Source organism: Saccopteryx bilineata, chromosome 1 (genome assembly GCF_036850765.1).
Source record: "Saccopteryx bilineata isolate mSacBil1 chromosome 1, mSacBil1_pri_phased_curated, whole genome shotgun sequence".
Classification (NCBI taxonomy): Eukaryota; Metazoa; Chordata; class Mammalia; order Chiroptera; family Emballonuridae; genus Saccopteryx; species Saccopteryx bilineata.
In genome coordinates, this window is record NC_089490.1 from 83,108,315 (window position 1) to 83,128,155 (window position 19,841).

The 19,841-nt window shown below is 52.9% G+C and overlaps 1 protein-coding gene across 3 annotated transcripts in view; it reads left to right on the plus strand.

Moving 5' to 3' along the window:
* PHF21B (PHD finger protein 21B) overlaps positions 1 to 19,281 on the plus strand; it is an 82,437-nt gene extending 63,156 nt beyond the window's left edge. For all 3 annotated transcript variants that reach the window (XM_066253059.1, XM_066253061.1, XM_066253060.1), the window contains 8 exons: positions 7,927 to 7,978; positions 10,259 to 10,335; positions 11,701 to 11,755; positions 13,188 to 13,210; positions 15,387 to 15,545; positions 17,312 to 17,387; positions 17,660 to 17,763; positions 18,924 to 19,281. In XM_066253059.1, coding sequence (XP_066109156.1) covers positions 7,927 to 7,978; positions 10,259 to 10,335; positions 11,701 to 11,755; positions 13,188 to 13,210; positions 15,387 to 15,545; positions 17,312 to 17,387; positions 17,660 to 17,763; positions 18,924 to 19,142 — 765 coding nt within the window. In that variant the 3' untranslated portion in view covers positions 19,143 to 19,281. The remainder of the gene's footprint in view (positions 1 to 7,926; positions 7,979 to 10,258; positions 10,336 to 11,700; positions 11,756 to 13,187; positions 13,211 to 15,386; positions 15,546 to 17,311; positions 17,388 to 17,659; positions 17,764 to 18,923) is intronic.
* Positions 19,282 to 19,841: the final 560 nt, after the last annotated feature.

Sequence of the window (19,841 nt, forward strand, 5' to 3'; positions counted from 1 at the left end):
CCCAGAACTTCATCTGTTGGGAGCCCGGGTCGTTGGCTGGGGGCATGGGTGTTTTGCAAAGAAAGATCGGCTGGTGTCTGTAAGACTCGGCGGTAATGGCCTTTGGGAGCAGTGGCTGTCGAGCTTCCAGTGCCACTAGCAGTCGGGGCCTCATGCAGCCTGAGACAGGTGGGCTGGTCCCCCGGGGGTGCTAAGACAGCACAGAATGGGGAAGGGGACAGCAGGGTTATCAGCGCCCCGGAGTGGCTCCTGGTCACCACAGGGAGGAGTATGGCAGTTGCTCTGGGATCCAGAGTGGTCACTCTCAGCCAGGGGGGCACTTCACATGTGTGGGATTCAGCCTTCACCGTGAGCAACCTGTGCGCTGGAGACCATTGTTAACTTCTTGTACAGGTAGGGAAACTGAGGCCCAGAAGCAGTGACCATCAGAGGTGGGAACCACTCCAGGCAACTGCTCCAGGCATCCTGCACCCTGAGCCATGCTGGCCTCCTCCACCATGGTTCTGCTGAGGGGGCAGGTCTGGACCAGAGCTGAACTGCTCAGGACAGTCCTGGGGAGGCCGGTCACTCCCTGGGCTTGCCTCCTTTCCTGGTTTTCCCACAGGAAGCTCCCAGCCTTTCCTCCAAATAATGATTATCAGTGTGAAAGGGTCCCCATGACTCACCTTCCCAGGGGGTCACAAGCCCCCCCCCCGTTAGGGCCCCTGCACTTCCCAGAGATTCCAGAGGGTCAGCGGATCATAGTGCCATGCTTCCATCCAATTCCCCTCTTTGCTCTGGCTTCTAGGGAGGGAGCTCACAGCCAACGCGACCCTCCTCTAGCAGCTGTATAGGGCCCCTGCACTTCCCAGAGGTTCCAGAGGGTCAGTGGATCATGGTGCCATGCTTCCACCCAATTCCCCTCTTTGCTCTGGCTTCTAGGGAGGGAGCTCACAGCCAGCGTAACCCTCCTCTAGCAGCTGTATAGGGCCCCTGACCTGCAGTGTGAAGCCAGACCTACCTGCCTTCATCTTATGTTCCTAAGTTTATTCCCCCTTCTTCTTACTTCCTTGTTTATTTTGTTTTTTGTTGTATATATCCACTGCAAATCCCTTTTCTGTCATCAAAATATCATTTTAAATATCAATCACTCAGTAATTAGTGCTAATCTCAGGTATGTCCTGCTTTTCCTGTAATCAAGGTCAGAACCTTCTCTGAAGGACCTTTTTTTGTAGCTGAGGTTGCCCCACTCACTCCTGAAAGACACATCACATGACCCTCCGTGATCCAACACCCAGTGCCCTGGCACACCCTTACACACCCACTCTGTACCAGGCACATGCGGGACACGCATGAGTATGGCTATGCTGTTGAACCCACACAGGAGCGGGAGTCGTGTCTCCTATTTTAGGATGTGTAAACCCCAGGCTCAGGGCAGCCAAAAGCCTCCATAACGGTTGTTGTAGGAATATAGGTACTTGAGCCTAGTCTCTGGTCTTTCCACGGGTGCCTCCTGATTTCATTGATGACGTGTCACGTTAATGTGGGTCCGCACCACAGCTGACAACTATGAGAATAAAGAGAACACGAGCACTAAAGGAAACAGTGTAGAAGGAGGTCAAGGCTGGGGTAGATCTGGTCAAGGATGCTTAGGAATATAAACAGCCAGACCCTGCTGCTCTCCTACCACCTCAGCTTGGCTGGAAGCTTGCCTGGGGTTGCTCACAGTGAGGATCAAGTGACAAGATGGACCATGGTTCGTGGCAGGGCCGTTCATACCTGTGACATTGTACAGTTTGTGATGTGTATTCACACGTTGGGCATCCATCCCCCGAGCCTCAAGGCAGCCCCCTCAGGTGGGCAGGGAGATGAAGCACATGAAGTGGCAGTGCCCACCCAAGGGGCTGCATGGGCACGGGGTGGTCACCCCAGATTGCTGCCGAGGCTTCATCACTAATGGTGCTTCTGCTCCTCCTCTCCTCGCCCTCACAGTGGCTCCGCAGGGAAGGCAGGGCAGGGACTACCATGTTCATGGTCTAGGTGAGAGGGCTGAGAGTCAGAGAGGCCACAGGCTCCTGGCTCCTGACCTAGGCTCTGTCTGCTCCTTTCTGTTTCAAGGCCCATGCCTTCTTTAGGACAGTCGTGGCCTTTTCTGTGCCACCTATTATCCTGGCTTTGGGTGGCGTCTGCCCGAACTGGCCACCCTCAGACCACCATGTGCCCTGCACAGAGCTGGCCAGGGCAAGGGATCCAGCCCCGACAAGCCCCGACTGCAACCCCAGCCTGGGCACCTCTCTGGGCCAGACCTGAGCGTGCAGATGCTCCCTTCCTCCATGCCCTGCCTGTTGCCAAGGCCTCGTTCCTACCATGCCTCTTCCGGGCTCTGGTCTCCCGGCCCCCAGCTGGGTTCCTCCCTGTCTGTTCATGCTGCACCTAGAAGGACCTTTCCAAAGTTCAGAAATAACCAAGTCACCCCCTTGGAATTCATCAAAGCACATCCCTGCATCATGATGACTCTTGGATGTTCCTGTCTGCTGCAAACCCACAGCAACAACAGATAAAACGCAGGCAGAGACAAAGGTTTGGCTATGCATCGCTGTGACCAGGACACCAACAGAGAGCAGGGCCAGCGCCTGGGCTCCAGGTTCAGAATCAGGCGCGAGGGACCAGGTGGGGCAGCTCACATTGGCAGCGGGGGAGGGGAGAGAAGAGTGGAACCAGGGTTCTTGGCTTGTCCAGGAGCCAGTCTGAGTCTGGGGCCACAGCTGCATGAGGCAGTAACAAACTGGTCATAATGGAAGGGTAATAAGCAGGAGGAAGGAGGAGCAAAAAGTAAACAGGAAAAAAAGACATTATGCCCAAAATGAGCCTGTAGATAGAATTCTGAAACACGTGAAGAGGGCTAATGTTAGGAATGACAGTCAATAAAATTAACACTTGGAACCTGATTTGATTGAAGAGGAAGCTCATTTCATGGAATACTCTCATGGCACCTTTTAAGTAAGGATGCTTAGGATACTTAAAGAAGTTCAGAAAAGGGAATAACACGCACAAGGAATAAGAAGCAAAACATCTCGAAAACAGAACAAGATCAGAGGAATATAAACAGTATTTGAAAATCTGGTCCTGAAAACCATGGTGATTAGTGGAAATTAAAAAAAAAAATAGACAGCCCTGGCCGGTTGGCTCAGCGGTAGAGCGTCGGCCTAGCGTGCGGAGGACCCGGGTTCGATTCCCGGCCAGGGCACATAGGAGAAGCGCCCATTTGCTTCTCCACCCCTCCGCCGCGCTTTCCTCTCTGTCTCTCTCTTCCCCTCCCGCAGCCAAGGCTCCATTGGAGCAAAGATGGCCCGGGCGCTGGGCATGGCTCTGTGGCCTCTGCCTCAGGCGCTAGAGTGGCTCTGGTCGCAATATGGCGACGCCCAAGATGGGCAGAGCACCGCCCCTGGTGGGCGTGCCGGGTGGATCCCGGTCGGGCGCATGCGGGAGTCTGTCTGACTGTCTCTCCCTGTTTCCAGCTTCAGAAAAATGAAAAAAAAAAAAAAAAATAGACAAGATGAACGAGATAATAAATGCTTTGGAATTGACACCACAGGTATAGCACAGAGACGCAGTGTCCAAAAATACACTCGTCTGTGTAAAAGCAGGTAAGAGAACGGACGGAGGGAAGGGGAGGAAGCACGAAGTGAAGAATGATGGTAAAAATTTACTAGGATTGAGGAGCATCGGCGTGAAGTCTTTGTCCAGAAGTCACCCCCATCTATCAGGCAGGAGGAAGGAGAGTAAATCTAGAAGGCTAGACATCTATGTCCAAAGATAAAAAAAGAGAGATCGTAAAAAGTGCCAGGGCAGAGAGACAGATCACCCACCAAGAATGACAGACGTGGCCCTGGCCGGTTGGCTCAGTGGTAGAGCGTCGGCCTGGCGTGCAGAAGTCCCGGGTTTGATTCCCGGCCAGGGCACACAGGAGAAGCGCCCATCTGCCTCTCCACCCCTCCCCCTCTCCTTCCTCTCTGTCTCTCTCTCTTCCCCTCCCGCAGCGAGGCTCCATTGGAACAAGGATGGTCCGGGCGCTGGGGATGGCTCCTTGGCCTCTGCCCCAGGCGCTAGAGTGGCTCTGGTCGCAACAGAGCCACACCCCGGAGGGGCAGAGCATCGCCCCCTGGTGGGCGTGCCGGGTGGATCCCGGTCGGGCGCATGGGGGAGTCTGTCTGACTGTCTCTCCCCGTTTCCAGCTCTAGAAAAATACAAAAGAAAAAAAAAAAGAATGACAGACGTACAGTGGGCTCCTGGCAGCAGCCAGAAGACGGCAGAGAGATGGCCACAGACTGCTGAGAGGAAGCAAACTGCCAACTCAGGGTTTCACACCCAGTGAAATAATTTTTTCAAGGGCCAGGGCACAATAGAGACATTTTTAGACATAGAGAGACTAAGGGTTTTCTCACCCACCAAACATCAATTAGAAAAACTGTGCCTTAGCAAGGAGATGGGAGGCCACGGAAGTGGGTGTGAGAAGCCACAGTGAGCACCGCGGTTGTTCCATGGCAGGTAGTTTATTTAAGCATAGACTGCAAAAAAATACCCATGTTTTTAAAAATTGAATTTTTTAGGGTGACACTAATTAACATCATTATACAGGTTTCAGGGGTCTAGTTCTACAACACATCTCTCTGTACACCGTATTCTGTGTTCACCCTCCCCCCCCAAGTCAAGTCGTCATCTATCACCATTTATTCTCGAGAGAGAGAGAGAAACATTGATTTGTTGTTGCAGTTATTTATGCATTCGTTGGCTGATTTTTCCGTGTCCCCTGACTGGGGATCAAACCTGCAACCTTGTCATTTTGGCACAACACTCTAACCACCTGAGCTACCCGACCAGGGCTCCCAGTTTTGTTTTTCAAAACAGGTAGAAGGAAAATTCTAAGCGACAATAATAAGGTGGTTGTTGGTGTTTTAGAGGGGGAAGTTAGAACATGCTAAGATTAGTGTTGTGTTGGGCAAATATAGAAATACTAAATAACCTTTAGACTTCATTAGAAAAATGTATAGTTAAGAACACAGGCTACAAACATCTAGGCTAATCTATAAAAGTAATAAAATGCCACCTAGAATTTCCAAATCAGTGGAGGAAAAGGAGGTGAACATGGGACTTATTTTTTCTTTTCCCCAAGAAGACAGGAAAGGAAGTAAAAAGAAAAATACAAAGTAATCACCAATAAGAAGGACACAATAAAGCTGAAACCCAAGGACTTAGGGAAGAGGCGGCTAAATGACTGATGTACTGGAGACAGTGAAACATGAACTGCGAGTATTTAGGAAAAAAAATAATAAAAACCGTCACAGACATTACAATACATAACCAGATGAGCAGAGGGTACCCTAGACACAGCAGAAGGTACAGCAAGGGACAAGGAGGCAGAAGTGAGAGATGTATACAAAATGGAGAAGAAAGAGTGAGTTTTTGGGTATCAGAAAGTGATACCTACAGAAGACAAGCAAAGAAGGTACCACAGATCAATGATTGAAGGCTGGAACGACAGAGCAGGATAAATACAGTCAGACTCCCACAATCCCCTGCGATGATGTGAATTAGGCTGTAACATGGTAGGCATTTGGCTCCTGTGACTTACCTGTAACCTGTACTCAGAAGAGCATGAAGCTACTGTCTGTGGAGGAAAGGGGTGAGTGGGGGGAGGCTGAGTGGGAACCAGGAGGCAGGAGCACAGGCCCCTGGCCCTGGTATTCACCCAGCCCAGTCTTTCCAGACCTAACCAGTGAAATGAATGCCAGTTCCGGGGGCTTTCCAGAGGCCCTGCCACTCTAGTCAGCCACAGGGCCCAGAAGTGAGACTGAAACCAGCTGGCACCACACTGCAGCCCAGGCTGCTATCAATTGTTATCTACAGGCAGAAGCTGCTGGATCCCAGGGTTCCCATTCCAGTGGCTCTGTGGTCACCTTTGTCATTGCATTAGTCTTGCGGTAACCTGGACATACCTCTTACAGGATTGAATTGTAGGGGACTCACTTTTCTTGGGGTGGTGATGCTTCAGTGTTTTTAAAAATATATAATTCAAGAAAAGTTTACTAAAATCAAAGACTAGTTTACATATTGAATGAACACACTTGAGTACCAGGAGGAATGGCCCATCATTATGGAGACACAACCCAGAAAAGTTACCAACTTTTGTTAGGCCCCGGAGCCTCTTCCATCTTGTCAAGGGGACTGCTAACCCCTGCATTTATACATTGCATGTCACTGACTTCTGGTGGAAACAAAAGGGTCCTGTAAGCATCCAGGCAAAAACGGTCAAGCAGCTTTCAAGGGAGAATGAATGATCATGCTGGCTTCTGACTTGTCCACAAAGTGACATTGAACTTCAGGACACAGCCAATCGACATCAGCAGGATCCTAAGGACGAAAAGAGCCAAGCACTTTCTATCCAGCCAAGCTGGCCTTCAGGTTGAAAGGCTACCAAAAAAAAAAGTGTTAAATCTGCTAAGAACTCAGGAGATGGGCTCCTGTGAACCGTTCATGAAAAACTACTACAGGCTCAACCCCAGTCAACTGTGAGCCAATTGGAACCACTTTGGCACCAACCCTGAGGCAGGCACCTCGTGTGATTAACTGCAGAGTAAAACCAAGCCGGGATGAGGATGTCATGACCATTTTAATATCACCTGCTCCCATAATGTGTCAAAGGCTCAGCCGAGGAAAGTTGGGAGGATGAGGGGGAGAAGGTGGGAGGTGGAACAAGCTGTCGGATGGGCTCATCGGTTGTAGTTGGGACTTTAAATGAATCAAAGAATACCATTTACAGCTGACAAGTTGGGGAGGAGTATTTTTAACAGCACAGAAGTAAACGTTAGAAAGGAGGGTGGACAGTCATTTTGAGATGACGTAGAAAACCCAAGAGGATCTATGGAAAAACTCCCACAGATGGGAAGAGAATTCGGCATGCCAGCGGTGGTGATATTGGTGTATAAACATCAATGGTTCTTACGGATGCACAGGAACACCTGTTAGAAGCTTAATAGACAACCCACTCACAATAGCAACAAGAAGATTAAGTGCTTAGAAATAATCATAATGAAAATATTCAGCACCCACTTAAAACCTCTGAAGACAAAAAAGAATAGAGGCACACCATGGTTTTGGGTAAGAAAATGTAGTATACAGTTGTCATTACACCGTAAGTTAGTTTGTAATTGTAACACCGTCACAGTCAACATGCCCACCGATTTCCTCATTCTCAGATACATCCCAAGTGGGTCTAAAATCCAAATGTAAAATGCAGAACGTAGGCCCTGAAATAAAACACAGTCAACTTGCTTTATTACCTCAGAGTCTCTGGCCAAGATTCAAAAACCCACACTACAAAGGAAAAGATGGATAAATTCTACTCCACACAAATGTTTAAAAACCTACATATGGCCCCACAAAACCCCGGAAATTCCTGGCTGCGTATGTTAGTGTGTGAGCTGTGCATAGGGACTTCCTCCCAAGAGGACAGAATAGAATGGAGGAAAAGTCAGCCAGGTAATTAGGGATCAAGTTGAAAGTGTATCCCCTGGTGAGATGTGATGAGAATGTCACTTCCCTTCTGTTCTTCCTCCCCAAACCCATGACCTGAGTCTAACCCTGAGGGAAACGTCAGACATATCCTAGGTAAAGGGCATCTTACAAAATACCTGCCCAGTCCTCCCAAGGTCATCAACACCATGGAACACCTGAGAAACTGTCACAGCCAAGAGGAGCTAAGGAAGCGTGAGGATGACTAAATGTAACTTGGGATCTTGGATGGAGTGGGACAGAGAAAGTCCATTAGACGAAAACTAAGGAAACCCACAGCAGATAAGCCAGCTGCATGGGTTGGTGCTAATGCTTGCTGAATGAATGAATGAGAAAGGGAGGCTGCGTTAACACTTCTCTCTTTCCTCCCCTCAGAAAATCGCCTTCATGGTAGCTCTAGGCCTGGTTACAACGGAGCACTTGGAAGGTAAGGTCTCTGCAGCATGGGCAGGGCTGGGACTGGCCCACTGGATAAGTGGGGGCGGGAGGTCTGCTGGAATCAGACAGAAGCAGCGGGTCTCCAGATCTCCCAGGTCAGATGGCAGCACCTGAGCGTGAACCAGCCTCTGGGAGGCCTGCCCAAGCGCCAGCCAAGGGTGGTCATTCCCAGAGACAGACAAACCCTCCCCGCTCTCCCCGGCTCCGTGACCGTCTGCGTAAAACCCTGTGCAGCGCTTCCTTGCTGCAGTGCCGGGACCGCATGGGTTCCCTGCCTCCGAATCAGAGGCAGCTCAGTGGTGGGATAAGAGGCAGCTGCTGCAGCAGACTGCCCAGCTCCTCATTTAATCACTACTCAAGCCTGGGCAAGTTCCTCGGCTTCTCTGTGCCTCGGTTTCTTCATCTCTGAAGTGGGATAATAACGGAACCCTCCTCCTGAGGTTGTGGTAAAGCACCATGAGATGTGCCCAGCACCCCACACCCGCTGCTGTCTAACTGCCTGTGGGCTTATGGGTTCGGAATCAGAACCTTACTTTATCTGAGCAGCAGGTGAGCGTGACTCCACAGGTACTGTCTGACTTGACCATTGAGAGCCATTACACATCCACTGTGACCATCGTCATGGACTCTTGGGACCTGGGAAGCATGGAAACCAGCTCTTGTTGCCCGTGTGGGAAAGCTGAGACCAGAGAGGTTGTCTCATTGCCCAGGGTCACACAGCCAGTCAGTTCAGGCTCAGGCCAGAATTCGGGTCTCCTGACTCCCAGCCCCGAGTGTTGCCCATGATTCCATCCAGCCTTGCCTGCTGAAGACATTTTATAAAGTGAGAACACCCATCATGTAAGCTTGGATCTGGGAAGAAAGCCTAATTTGCTTTTCCTTCTCAAAATCGAGGCCAGGAAGGGAGTGAACTGACAACCACACTGCCTGAGGCACTTAGTCTTTTAGGTGAGGCAGAGGTTCCCTCCAGCGTGGGAGGCGAGTCACTGAGGTCCAGGGTTGGGAAGGGACCTGGCGAGGTCACACAGCTCACTGGGGGCCAAGTCTTCCCCCTTGACGGCTGAGCTGGGGAGGTGGGTCAAGACCTGTCTGTAGCGAGCTCCCTTTGGCTCCCTGGAGGACAGGAATGTGGCTTAGCCTTCCAGACCACAGCCAGCGCTGACCTGGCTCCGGGTGGGGAAGCCCCCTCCGGGCAGCCCCCCGCAGTGCAGAGTTGGAAGGCCTTCTCTGAGCTTTCGGCCTGAATGTTTGAATGCTCCTGCTTGAACTTGAATGTAAGGAGTCTGGCTGTGCTTGGAAGCCTTTGAGAGCTGTCTGTGCTCTGACAAAAGCCATGGAAGCAGCATGGAGACCAGGCCCCATGTCATGTAAGAAATGCTGCGTTTGGGTTCTGCTCATGCTGCTTGGAGCTAGGTGACCTCGGGACAGGCTCCTTGCCCACCCTGACCCTCAGTCTCCTCATTGACAACATGAGGAAGACTGCCTCTTTAGACTTTGCCAGGTCATTGTGGGGACTGAGAGCCAAAGTTTTTACTCGTATCCATGTGATTGTCATTATGATTTGCATGAATGGTTCTCAGTTTGGAAACTTTTTCTCCAGCCTGTGATACTGTTACTTGCTCCCTCTCTTCTTCCCCAGAAGGTCTGAGGAGCCTTATAGGAACCACACAAATAATCTTGAAAAGGTGTAAAAGGAAGAGTCAGGGCCAAATGTCAAAGCAGCTCACACACAGAGCAGCAGGCAGAAGGTCCCTGCTGCTGGTCAAGGCAGAAGGGAGAGAGAGACAGAGAGAACAAAGTAAACTTTCGTCATTGTTACTGCATGAAGCACATGCCACAACAGTCCTCTTGGAAGTTTCGTGTCTGGAGCTTCGGGGGGACGGAGGCTGCCTGAGCCACAGGTCTGGCCCAGGTCCCCCCAGGATCCCTCGGCCTCGCTCAGCAGCTCAGCCAGGCCAGCATCGACCTCCGGGTACCCGTTGTTCCGAGAGTCCCAAGGCCTGGCCCCAGGCTAGATGATGGCACACAAGGGGACCCTGAGCCGAGAGTGGTTCCTGGATTCTGGGTACCTGCCACCTTCCTGCCAACTTGTCCTCCAACCTGAGGCCAGCACATCTGTCCTGCCTCAGAGGGAGTGATGCCTGAAGACCCTGCTCTGCTCTGGGCCACTCTGGGGCATTGAGGCTGCGGGACAGGAGGGGACGGTAGAGGAAGTGTATCGGGGTCCTGGAGCAGGAAGGATCCAGTAACGGCTGCGCCTGCCTTTCAGAGATCCAGAGCAAACGCCAGGAGCGGAAGAGGAGAAGCACAGCCAACCCCGCCTACAGTGGCCTCCTGGAGACTGAGGTGAGGCTGCCATCGCTGCGTGGGGGGGGGGGGGGGACAGTAAATCATGTCCTTCACCCCTGAGTTCAGAATCAATTGAGTGACCAATGCAGGAGATTAAAACGGTTGCGTTCCTCATATACGCGGCACTGGGTGCAGCCGGGCTGCAGGACGCAGTGGCTTCCTGACCCTTCACCCGATTACCATGCATGTCTCCCGGTCACAGGCATGGGGAGGGACACCCTGGAATTGTTTACTAGACTAGAACCAGGTTTTTAGGGCCCTGAAGACCAAAGCTTGGGGCAGCCCTCTGAAGTGGAGCCATGTCCCAGGAGACCTGCGAGGCTCTGCAGGGCCGGGGGGAGGGTCAAGAAAGTGCCGTGCTTGCGCCTTCCCAGGGTGCTGGTCAGTCTGGGTTAGCTGTCCCCAATCTGCAACTTGTGGAAGAGAACTCAGCTGGGCGGGGAGGGCAGCCCAGTGCCTGAGGCAGGGTCCCCTGAGCACTGGTGTCCCACTTGTCAGAACACTGCCACACTGTTTCTGACCCTCCACCTGGAAGTGGTGGTCTCTGTTTGAGGAGGGTCCTGTTCCCTTTGCAGAGAAACCCTCTCTCTGCTCTGAATATACAAGCCAGACAGACCTTGGTCTCCCAAGTCTGTGGCTGGGGCCAGAGATGACCCAGTGAGCAAATCAGGAGCCAATGAAAGCCCTGTGACCTTGACCCCTGTACACATATGCAGCCTCAAGAACCGCCATTCTGTGGCATCCTCCCTTGGCCCGGACCACATTTAGAGAGACAAGTTTAAAGCCAAACACAAACTCTAGAACAAGCTTTCCGAACAACTACAGCCAAAGCCACCCTAAACCACCAAGGTCTGGACCAGCGTGGCCTGTGGGTGAGCGGCAGGGCCACCCTTCACTCTCACCTACCCATGATGCTTGGGCACAAGGGCCGCTTCTTGTCTGGCAACAGGGGCCTAGGCCACATGCCAGAAGTGGAGTTTACGGAGGTGAATTGTGACACCTTCATTTCCCGACCCAACTCCAGAGCCAGAGGAGAAGGAAGATATAGGAAGCAAACAGACGGGGACCTAGATGTCAGCTCTGTTACTGATTTGCCCCGGGTGGGTCTCAGCACGTCCTTCCTGAGTGTGACTGATGTCCCCACAGGGAGCGGGGCTGGACTCTACCGTGGGGAGGGCAGAGCCTTTGCCGACTTGCTCTGCCGACCCTCCCCCCCCCCGACCTGCGTGTTCTGCACCTGCCCCTGGGGGGTCCAGCCAGAGCCCGAACCTGGGTGGGAAGCCTGTCCCGGGTGAGCCTTGGCAGGGGTTACAGCCAGAGGAGGCTGCACACAACCGTGGTTTGGTTTTGTTTCTCCTACAGAGGAAGCGGCTGGCGTCCAACTATCTCAACAGCCCCCTGTTTCTCACAGCGCGAGGTAAGCACAGGAGGGCTGAGGCTTCTCTGGCCAGGGCTGCTGTGGGCCGGGGTGTTGGTGACCCTCCGCTTCTGGCCTGCCCTGTTCACAGCAGCTGCTTTCTGCTGGGCAGCGTGTTATAGCTCCTCAGCCCTCCACGCCGTGGTCTCCGGCTGCACTCTGCTCTGGGGAGGAAGGCTGGTGGAGTGTGTCCCCATCTAACAGGTGTAGAAACTGAGGCTCCGAGTAGGAGTAACAGACCCAGGGCTCCAGGCTGCCCCCTCAGTCCCACCCTGAGGTGTAATCCTGAGCAGAACCGGGCCCCATGGTGCCAAAGGCTCCTGTGGCAGAACCCACTCACCACAGAACTTGCCCTGAGTCTGGGGGAGGACAGTGTGCTGGGGGGGGGCCCTCTGACCCCCAGAACCTGCATTTGCAGCCTGTGGCTCTGCCCAGGCACCACCTGCCACCACACAGCCATGGAAGAACATCTCCCCCCACCCCCGCCCAGCACAGGCAGCTGGCTGGTGGCTCCTGACCCCTGCCTCACACACCCTCATGTTCCTGCCCTGGTCAGCAAGGAGCCTGGACTGCACGTGGGAATCCTGGGTCCTCGGCCCAGACCTGCCTTGGACGTGCTGTGTGGTCAGTTGTATGGCCAGGGCCAGAACTTCCCTCTGGGCCTCGTGCTCCTTTCATACAGAAGGGTCCTGGGCCCCCAGCACTGGCAGACTGTGACCTGGCCCGAGACCTTCACCCCAGGGTCCATGGCCCCTCTGTCCTCTGCCAGCCTTGCCCCATTGCAGGACCTCCAGGCCCAAGAAACTAACACCCACAAATACAGCCAGGAGAGTGTCTTTTATTTTTAAAAAGGCCTTAAGGGCAGGAAATGATAGTCCTCTTCTTGGGGCTCCATGTGGGTTATAACATGCCATGTCACCTCCTTGGGGCTTGGTTCACTAATAAAATGGGGTCCTAATAGCACCTGCCTTGAAGAACTGGGACAGTGGTACAAAGGGTGAACATGACAGGCTGTGTGCACAAGAAGCTGTTCTTCCTGCTGCGTGGTATTACTTGCAGACCAGTCTGATCATTCAAATGTGTGGCTTGGCACCACTTACTAGAATGAGAGTGGATTATGGCCAAAAAAAGAGTTAAAGTAAATCGCTTATTTTCACTGGAGCCATGGTTCCCTCCACTGGACAGCTCACTGCTACCCTGTTCCCCAGGAACCCGAGGGCCACGATGAGCCTGGTTCATGGTGGGTCCTGATCATAAGCAGAGACTCTTTCTCCCATCGTGTTCTGGATGAGAACCAACTGTCCCTGGGGCTTGTGATGTTCCCATCATGCCCTGGGTGAGAACCTAGCCAACTGGGCCTCATGGACTCCAGTCCTCATTGGTGCTCCCAGATGCCCACTAACATGTTCTCCGCCCTTCTTCCCTGTGCTAGCCAATGAGGACCCCTGCTGGAAGGTATGTGCCCCCTCTCTTAATACCTGGGGTGGGGTGGGATGGGGCATGCTTCCTACAGTCAAAGCAGGGTCTCTCCTGGCAAGGGTGAAGGGCCCCAGTGTCCAGCTGTCCTGGAGCTGAGCAGAGGATCTTTGGACTCTGCCCTTGGTGCTGAGAGCTTTACACCCAGTCCACTGTCCAGCCTTCCCAGCAGTTGGGCATCACTGCAGGTGGCAGCCTACAGGTTCAAACTGGAGCTTCCCTGCCTGGTGCTGAGGATGTAGGGACCCCAGGACTCAGGAAGACCTGCATGCCAGTTGGGCCCTTCTAGGCTCTGCCTGGCCTGTGGATCCTGGGCAAAGCTGCCCCTCTCTGGTCCTCAGTGTCCAACCTCAAGGGGTCAGACTTGATAGTCCCCAGGGTCCTGCCCCATAGTCCTACACTTCTGTGATCCTTTGAGCTCTAGCCCCCCATGCATATGCATGTCCCTGCTTCCCAGGATATTGGCTGGTCATGACCTCACTTGATGGGGTGGCTCAGAATTTATTCAGTGGTTTTCTTTACTGAAGTCTCAGATCTAATTTTAAAAGAGGTTCCCAGCCCCTACATGCCTGTAACGGTCTAGCTGCTGGGAGACCATAGGCAATAGCTATCAAGTCTGGTGGTGGTGGGCAGTGTTTGTCCTCAGCCACCCTGTGCCCAGCCCACATAGGGGTGGGGACTGGAGACACCTCGAGCCTGTGCCCCACTTCTGCAGAGCCCACAGTGCCAGAGGGGCCTTGGTTTCTAGTAGGAGACCCAGATGCTGGTCCTGGGTCCCCGTCCAGCTCACTGTGTGACCTCAGGCAAGTGGCTCACCCTCCCTGGGCCCTTGAACTGAAACTAGAGGTGAGAATGGGGTCTCTGAAGCCTCCTTCAGGGACAGCCCTGAGGCTTACTGTCATGGTGGCATGGGTCATTCCAGATGAGAGCCCTTTGGTCCCTTCCAAGTCTGAAGGTAGAAGGTGTAGACACATGGCTAGAGAACAGATATAATGTGCAGGGGAAAGGTTTCTGTTGGGTGGTGGGAGGCCATGCAGATTAGGCAGGTCACGTGAGGTGTGGTTATAATCGCTACTCACTCTCAGGGTTGCCCACGGTGTAGCCAAGGCTTAAAATAGGGGTCCCCAAACTTTTTACACAGGGGGCCAGTTCACTGTCCCTCAGACCACTGGAGGGCCGGACTATAAAAAAACTATGAACAAAACCCTATGCACACTGCACATATCTTATTTTAAAGTAAAAAAACAAAACAGGAACAAATACAATATTTAAAATAAAGAACAAGTAAATTTAAATCAACAAACTGACCAGTATTTCAATGGGAACTATGCTCCTCTCACTGACCACCAATGAAAGAGGTGCCCCTTCCGGAAGTGCGGTGGGAGCCGGATAAATGGCCTCAGGGGGCCGCATGCGGCCCGCGGGCCATAGTTTGGGGACCCCTGGCTTAAAAGGTAGTGAGCTCCCTGTCCCTGGAGGTGTGTAAGCAGAGACTGAAAAACCAAATGAGGATAACTCGATAGATGATGATCATCATGAGGAATGGAGAAGCTACCCTTCATTGGGTTCCTACCAAGATGGTACTTTGTGTGCCTTATCTTGTGAGTTCCCCCAACAGCTGTGGGGCAGGTATCAGTGTACTTTACAGGTGTGGAAGTGGAGGTATGCAGTAACCCCCACCTCCAGGACGTTGGAGACACCAGGTTAGATTGAGATGTTGTTAAGAGAATGAAGAGGATTGTGAAATCCCACATCCTCCCTCCCTGCGCTGAGGACCCCATAGGGGCAGCTTTGTGAGCATTGCCCTTCCCCCACCCGCAGGATATAAGCCCTTGGCACAATGCAGACTACAAGGGAGTCTGTCCCCTAAGCCACACAGCAGGGCCCCCTGCCCTGCCCCCACCCCTGGAGGCCTGTCTCAGGGCCTCCAGTATCCAGAATCAGGATACTAGGGCCACTCTGTGCCCAACCCCAGCACTCAGTGACGCTAGTAAATGTGCCCGTGGGTGCCCTAGAACCCTGCTTCTCCTCCTGGTCACATTCGGGCTCGTCCCTCTCTGCCGGAGCTGCTGAAAAACATGGCTGGGTCACAAGCTGGTAGCGGTGGCATCTGCCTAGAGACCCCACCCACCTCCCACCCTCCCTTCTCTTTCAGAAGGAGATCACCCACGACGAGCACTGTGCTGCCTGCAAGAGAGGGGCCAACCTGCAGCCCTGTGGCACCTGCCCGGGGGCCTACCACCTCAGCTGCCTGCACCCACCCCTCAAGACAGCACCAAAGGGCATGTGGGTATGCCCCAAGTGCCAGCAGAAGGTATGGGGGTCTGTGTCACACGGGTGGGTGAGCCCTCAAACCTGTGCTCTCTGGGTGACTCCTGCAGAGGCTGAGACAGGGAGGCCTGGGGTGGTGAGAAGAGGGGCTGGTTGTGGAACAGGTTTTCTCAGCTCTGGCTGGATAATCCACTGTGGAGCCGTCCTGTGCATTGGCACCTTGGTCGGGGCCATCTTAGACATTGCCAGTTAAAGATCAGAGGTGTCCCTCTGCAGCTGTCTGACTGAGCGACTCAACCTCTGAGCTACAGACCTCCCCTCTCCAGTCCCCCAGTAGAATGGACTAGCAACACAAACCACAAAAATAGTAATGACACAAATGAAAAGCTATCAAATTAGCAAAAACAATAACACACCTTTCTGGTGCTGATGGGGTGAGACAGGCATTCTTAACACTCTTGTATTTTATGAAAAGGCTTAAAAATGTGTATACTGCCTGACCAGGTGGTGGCACAGTGGATAGGGCATCGGACTGGGACGCAGAGGATCCAGGTTCGAAACCCCGAGCTTGCCAACTTGAGCACGGGCTCACCAGCTTGAGCACAGGGTCACTAGCTTGAGTGTGGGATCATAGACATGACCCCATGGTCCTTGGATTGAGCCCCAAGGTCACTGGCTTGAAGCCCAAGGTCGCTGGCTTGAGCAAAGAGTCACTTGCTCTGCTGTAGCCCCCTGGTCAAGGCACATATGAGAAAGCAATCAATGAACAACTAAGGAGCCGCAACGAAGAATTGATGCTTCTCATTTCTCTCCCTTCCTGTCTGTCCTTATCTGTCCCTCTCTCTATCTCTCTCTCTGTCTTTGTTACATACAAAAAATTTGAATACCTTTTAAACCTAGAATCTTGCTTGGGAGAATGTAGTCTAAGGATGTAATCTAAATACAGATAAAATCCTGTGCACAACGAAAGCCCCGGCCTTCATTTATAAAAGGGAAAAGCTAGAAACAGCCTAACTTCCCAACAATAAAAGATGGTGAGATAAATTCCAATGCTTGCACTCAGTGAGCTGTGTGATCATTGAAAATGATTTTTTATAAAGATGTGATTCTTTGGGACTTGTTCACTATATGAAATTAAGTTTAAGAAATGTAAAAATGGGGGAAAACAGGCTTTATAGCTGCTATTATAGTTGGACCATCAGCTACCTAAGAAAAGTGTACAGAATAAAAACCTGGGAGAAATATAGTGTTAATCTTGTGTGTGGCTGGGCAGTGAGAGCAGCATTGATTGCCTTTTTTTAAAGTATGCTTTTCTACAGCAGGTCCTCCTTATAAAATCATAGGGTAGTTACCTTTATTGCAAAAAAACACAGACTCTGGTGAGTTCCATCATCCTGGATTTTGCAGTGTCAGGGGCTGTGTGTCCCTGTAAGGGCTGCCAGCCCCTGAACTGTGACTGCTTGGGCGCTGGCAGCATGATGGTGTGGTCTCACAGGGTCCCTGATTTGTCCCAGGCTGCTCTCAGGTCCCTAGGACATGGGAACAAGACAAGTGATCATTTATTTATTCATCTGTTCAAGAAGAATGTGAGCCTGCTCATGCCAGGCAATGTGTGAGGCCCTGGCAAAAAGCAGGTCCTGCCCTCTCTGAGCAGCCACTGAGCCAGACCCCTGACGCAGGTGTGGCCCCATCCCTGGTTACAACCGGGGGACCTGCAGCTTGGAGAGCTTCTGCCTCCTCCAAGGTCACACGCACGGGGCGTAGCAGGTCCCCACCTGTCTGCCTGCTCATTTCCCTTCTGCCCTCCAGGCCTTAAAGAAAGATGAAGGTGTGCCCTGGACCGGGATGCTGGCTATCGTGCACTCCTACGTCACCCACAAGACAGGTAGGAAGTGGGAAAGGGCACCTACCCCTTCTCTCCAGCCCCACGTCTGGCCTCACTCAGGCCCATTGGAGTCTGTGACAGGCTGGAACTCTCAAAAGAGGGGCCCTGGGACCAGTCCTGTGTCTGGGCAGTTACTGTGGGAGGTGGTGGTCTAGTCTCCATGCATCCAGCCAGGGCCACTGGCTCCTGCGGGAGGGCGTGGCCTGTAGGCACAGACATGGGATTCTCACTGCTGATCTGCCCTCCTCGGTGGGGCCTGGCCCCCTCTCTAGTCAAAGAAGAGGAGAAGCAGAAGCTGCTGCAGAGAGGCAGCGAGCTGCAGAGTGAGCACCAGCAGCTGGAGGAACGGGACCGGCGCCTGGCCTCCACGGTGAAGGTGCGCCCGGGGCGGGGCGGGGCGGGGGCGGGGTAGGGGCCAGGCTGCCTGAGGACTACAAGATGTCGGTCCAAAGCGTCACTGTCCCGTGACTGAGGCCCCAGAAGAAGACCGACTCTCCAGTATCACTCAGCGAGTCAGAAGGTGGAGAATGTAGCTTTGTGATTCATTCAACAGTGAGCAAGCAAATGAGCATCCAGCTCTGCTCCTTCTCGGCTCTGTGGCCTCCACAAGGCCCTGGGTGTCTCTGAGCCCATTTCTTCTTGTGTGAAGTGAACATAATGATTTCTCCTGTTGGGGGGTGATAAGATAATGCTGATAGTTGTGATGATGGTGGTGCTGATGGTGATGGTGGTGCTGATGACTATGATGGTGATGGTATGATGGTGATGGTGGTGATGGTCATGATGATAGTGATGATGACTATGATGATGATGGTGATGGTCATGATGGTGGTGGTGATGACTTATGATGATGATGGTGATGATGATAGTGGTGATGGTGATGGTGTTGATGGTAATGGTGGTGGTGATGGTAATGATGGTGATGATAGTGATGATGATGGTAACAGCAGTGCCACACCCTGCTAAAACTGTTTAAATGTATGGAGAGACTGTAATTATTCCTTTCTTAGAGTTTTGGACAGAGTCTCAAGGATCTTAAGCTATTGGCCTAAGCAGCAACTCTAAGTCAAAGCATCAGTCCTTAGCTCTCTTACTGTGCTGCCGTGATACATATAAAGGCTAGAAAAAGATAAGAACACAGACTGCAAGAGAGAGAGAGAGCAAGGAGCTGGCCGACGATCTAAAGGTTTTGTGCAGCTGCCATGGCTGAGCCAGAGCTGGTCTGAGCTTCGTCCAGGAGGAGGAGAAACAGGTGGTCAGCTAGGTGGCGTCACAGCCATGAGCAGGTTCCCACGTTCCTGCACAAGTGCACTATTGCTAGCCCTGTATTTAAAACAAAATTCTATGTGTCTGGCTGCTGTTTAGTTCTGTTCTTTGCTGCTGCCTGGTTTCTGTGAGGCCCTCTGCCTGGTTTCTTTCAGGCCTGAAATAGGAGGGAGGGGCTTCGGGAGAGAGGGCCGCGGGGTGGTTGCCCCAGGGTGCCTGCACAGCTGAGTTCTGAGACCCTTCTCTCTGGCCCCCATCTCCCCCCGACAGAAATGCCTGGAGCTTAAGACGAGCCTGTTGGCCCGGCAGAGGGGCACCCAGTCATCCTTGGATCGCCTGCGAGCCCTCCTGAGACTGATACAGGGCGAGCAGATGCTCCAGGTCACCATGACGACCACCAGCCCCACCCCACTGCTGGCTGGGCCCTGGACCAAGCCTTCAGCAACAGCCATGCACTCAGCCCTTCAGCACCCCCAGGGGCACAACTGATCCCCACAGGAGCTATCTTCACACCCATGGAACATCCCTGGGACCCTGCTCACACGACCTGAGGGTTCTGTCAGCCTTAATTCATAAACACTATGAATTTCAGACAAAAACAAAACCAGACAGAAAGACAGAGGAAAGAAGGGAGGTGGAGTTCCCTTCTTGGTGTAAGTCCTAGTCATTGAGCCAGGATGGGTGGTGGGTGGGTGGGGGGGAGTCCTACCCACTTCACGTTCAGACAAGACACCCAGAAGCCAGGTGGGTGGCTCACCATCAGCCCCAGCTGTGGTGGGACTGCCCAGGCCTCCAGCTAACAGCATAGCTGTCCCCATGGCCTGGTGCAGAGGTGTGGAGGGGCCAGGGTGCCTGGTGCCACCGAGGGCCTGCACCTGCCCAGTGTCCTGTGGGGACAGAGCCGGAAATGCAGACGTAGCTGAGTAGTACAGGTAGTTGGACAAAGTGGGTAGCGAATCTAGGTAGGACTCCAGGCCCCTCCCTCACAGGGGTCCACGCCTGGGCCTGGGCACTTGGGTGCCTTTCCAGAACATTCCCAGGCCCGTCTGTCAGTATTATTAGCATTAAGAATCGCAGCTGTTTGACTTGAAACTCTGTGCGGCCTGCGTTCCGAGGGGGCGTGGCAGTGTTCCCGAAGAAGCCCCGGAGCGCCATCGTCGTGCGCACTTCCTTCCTCTTACTGATGCT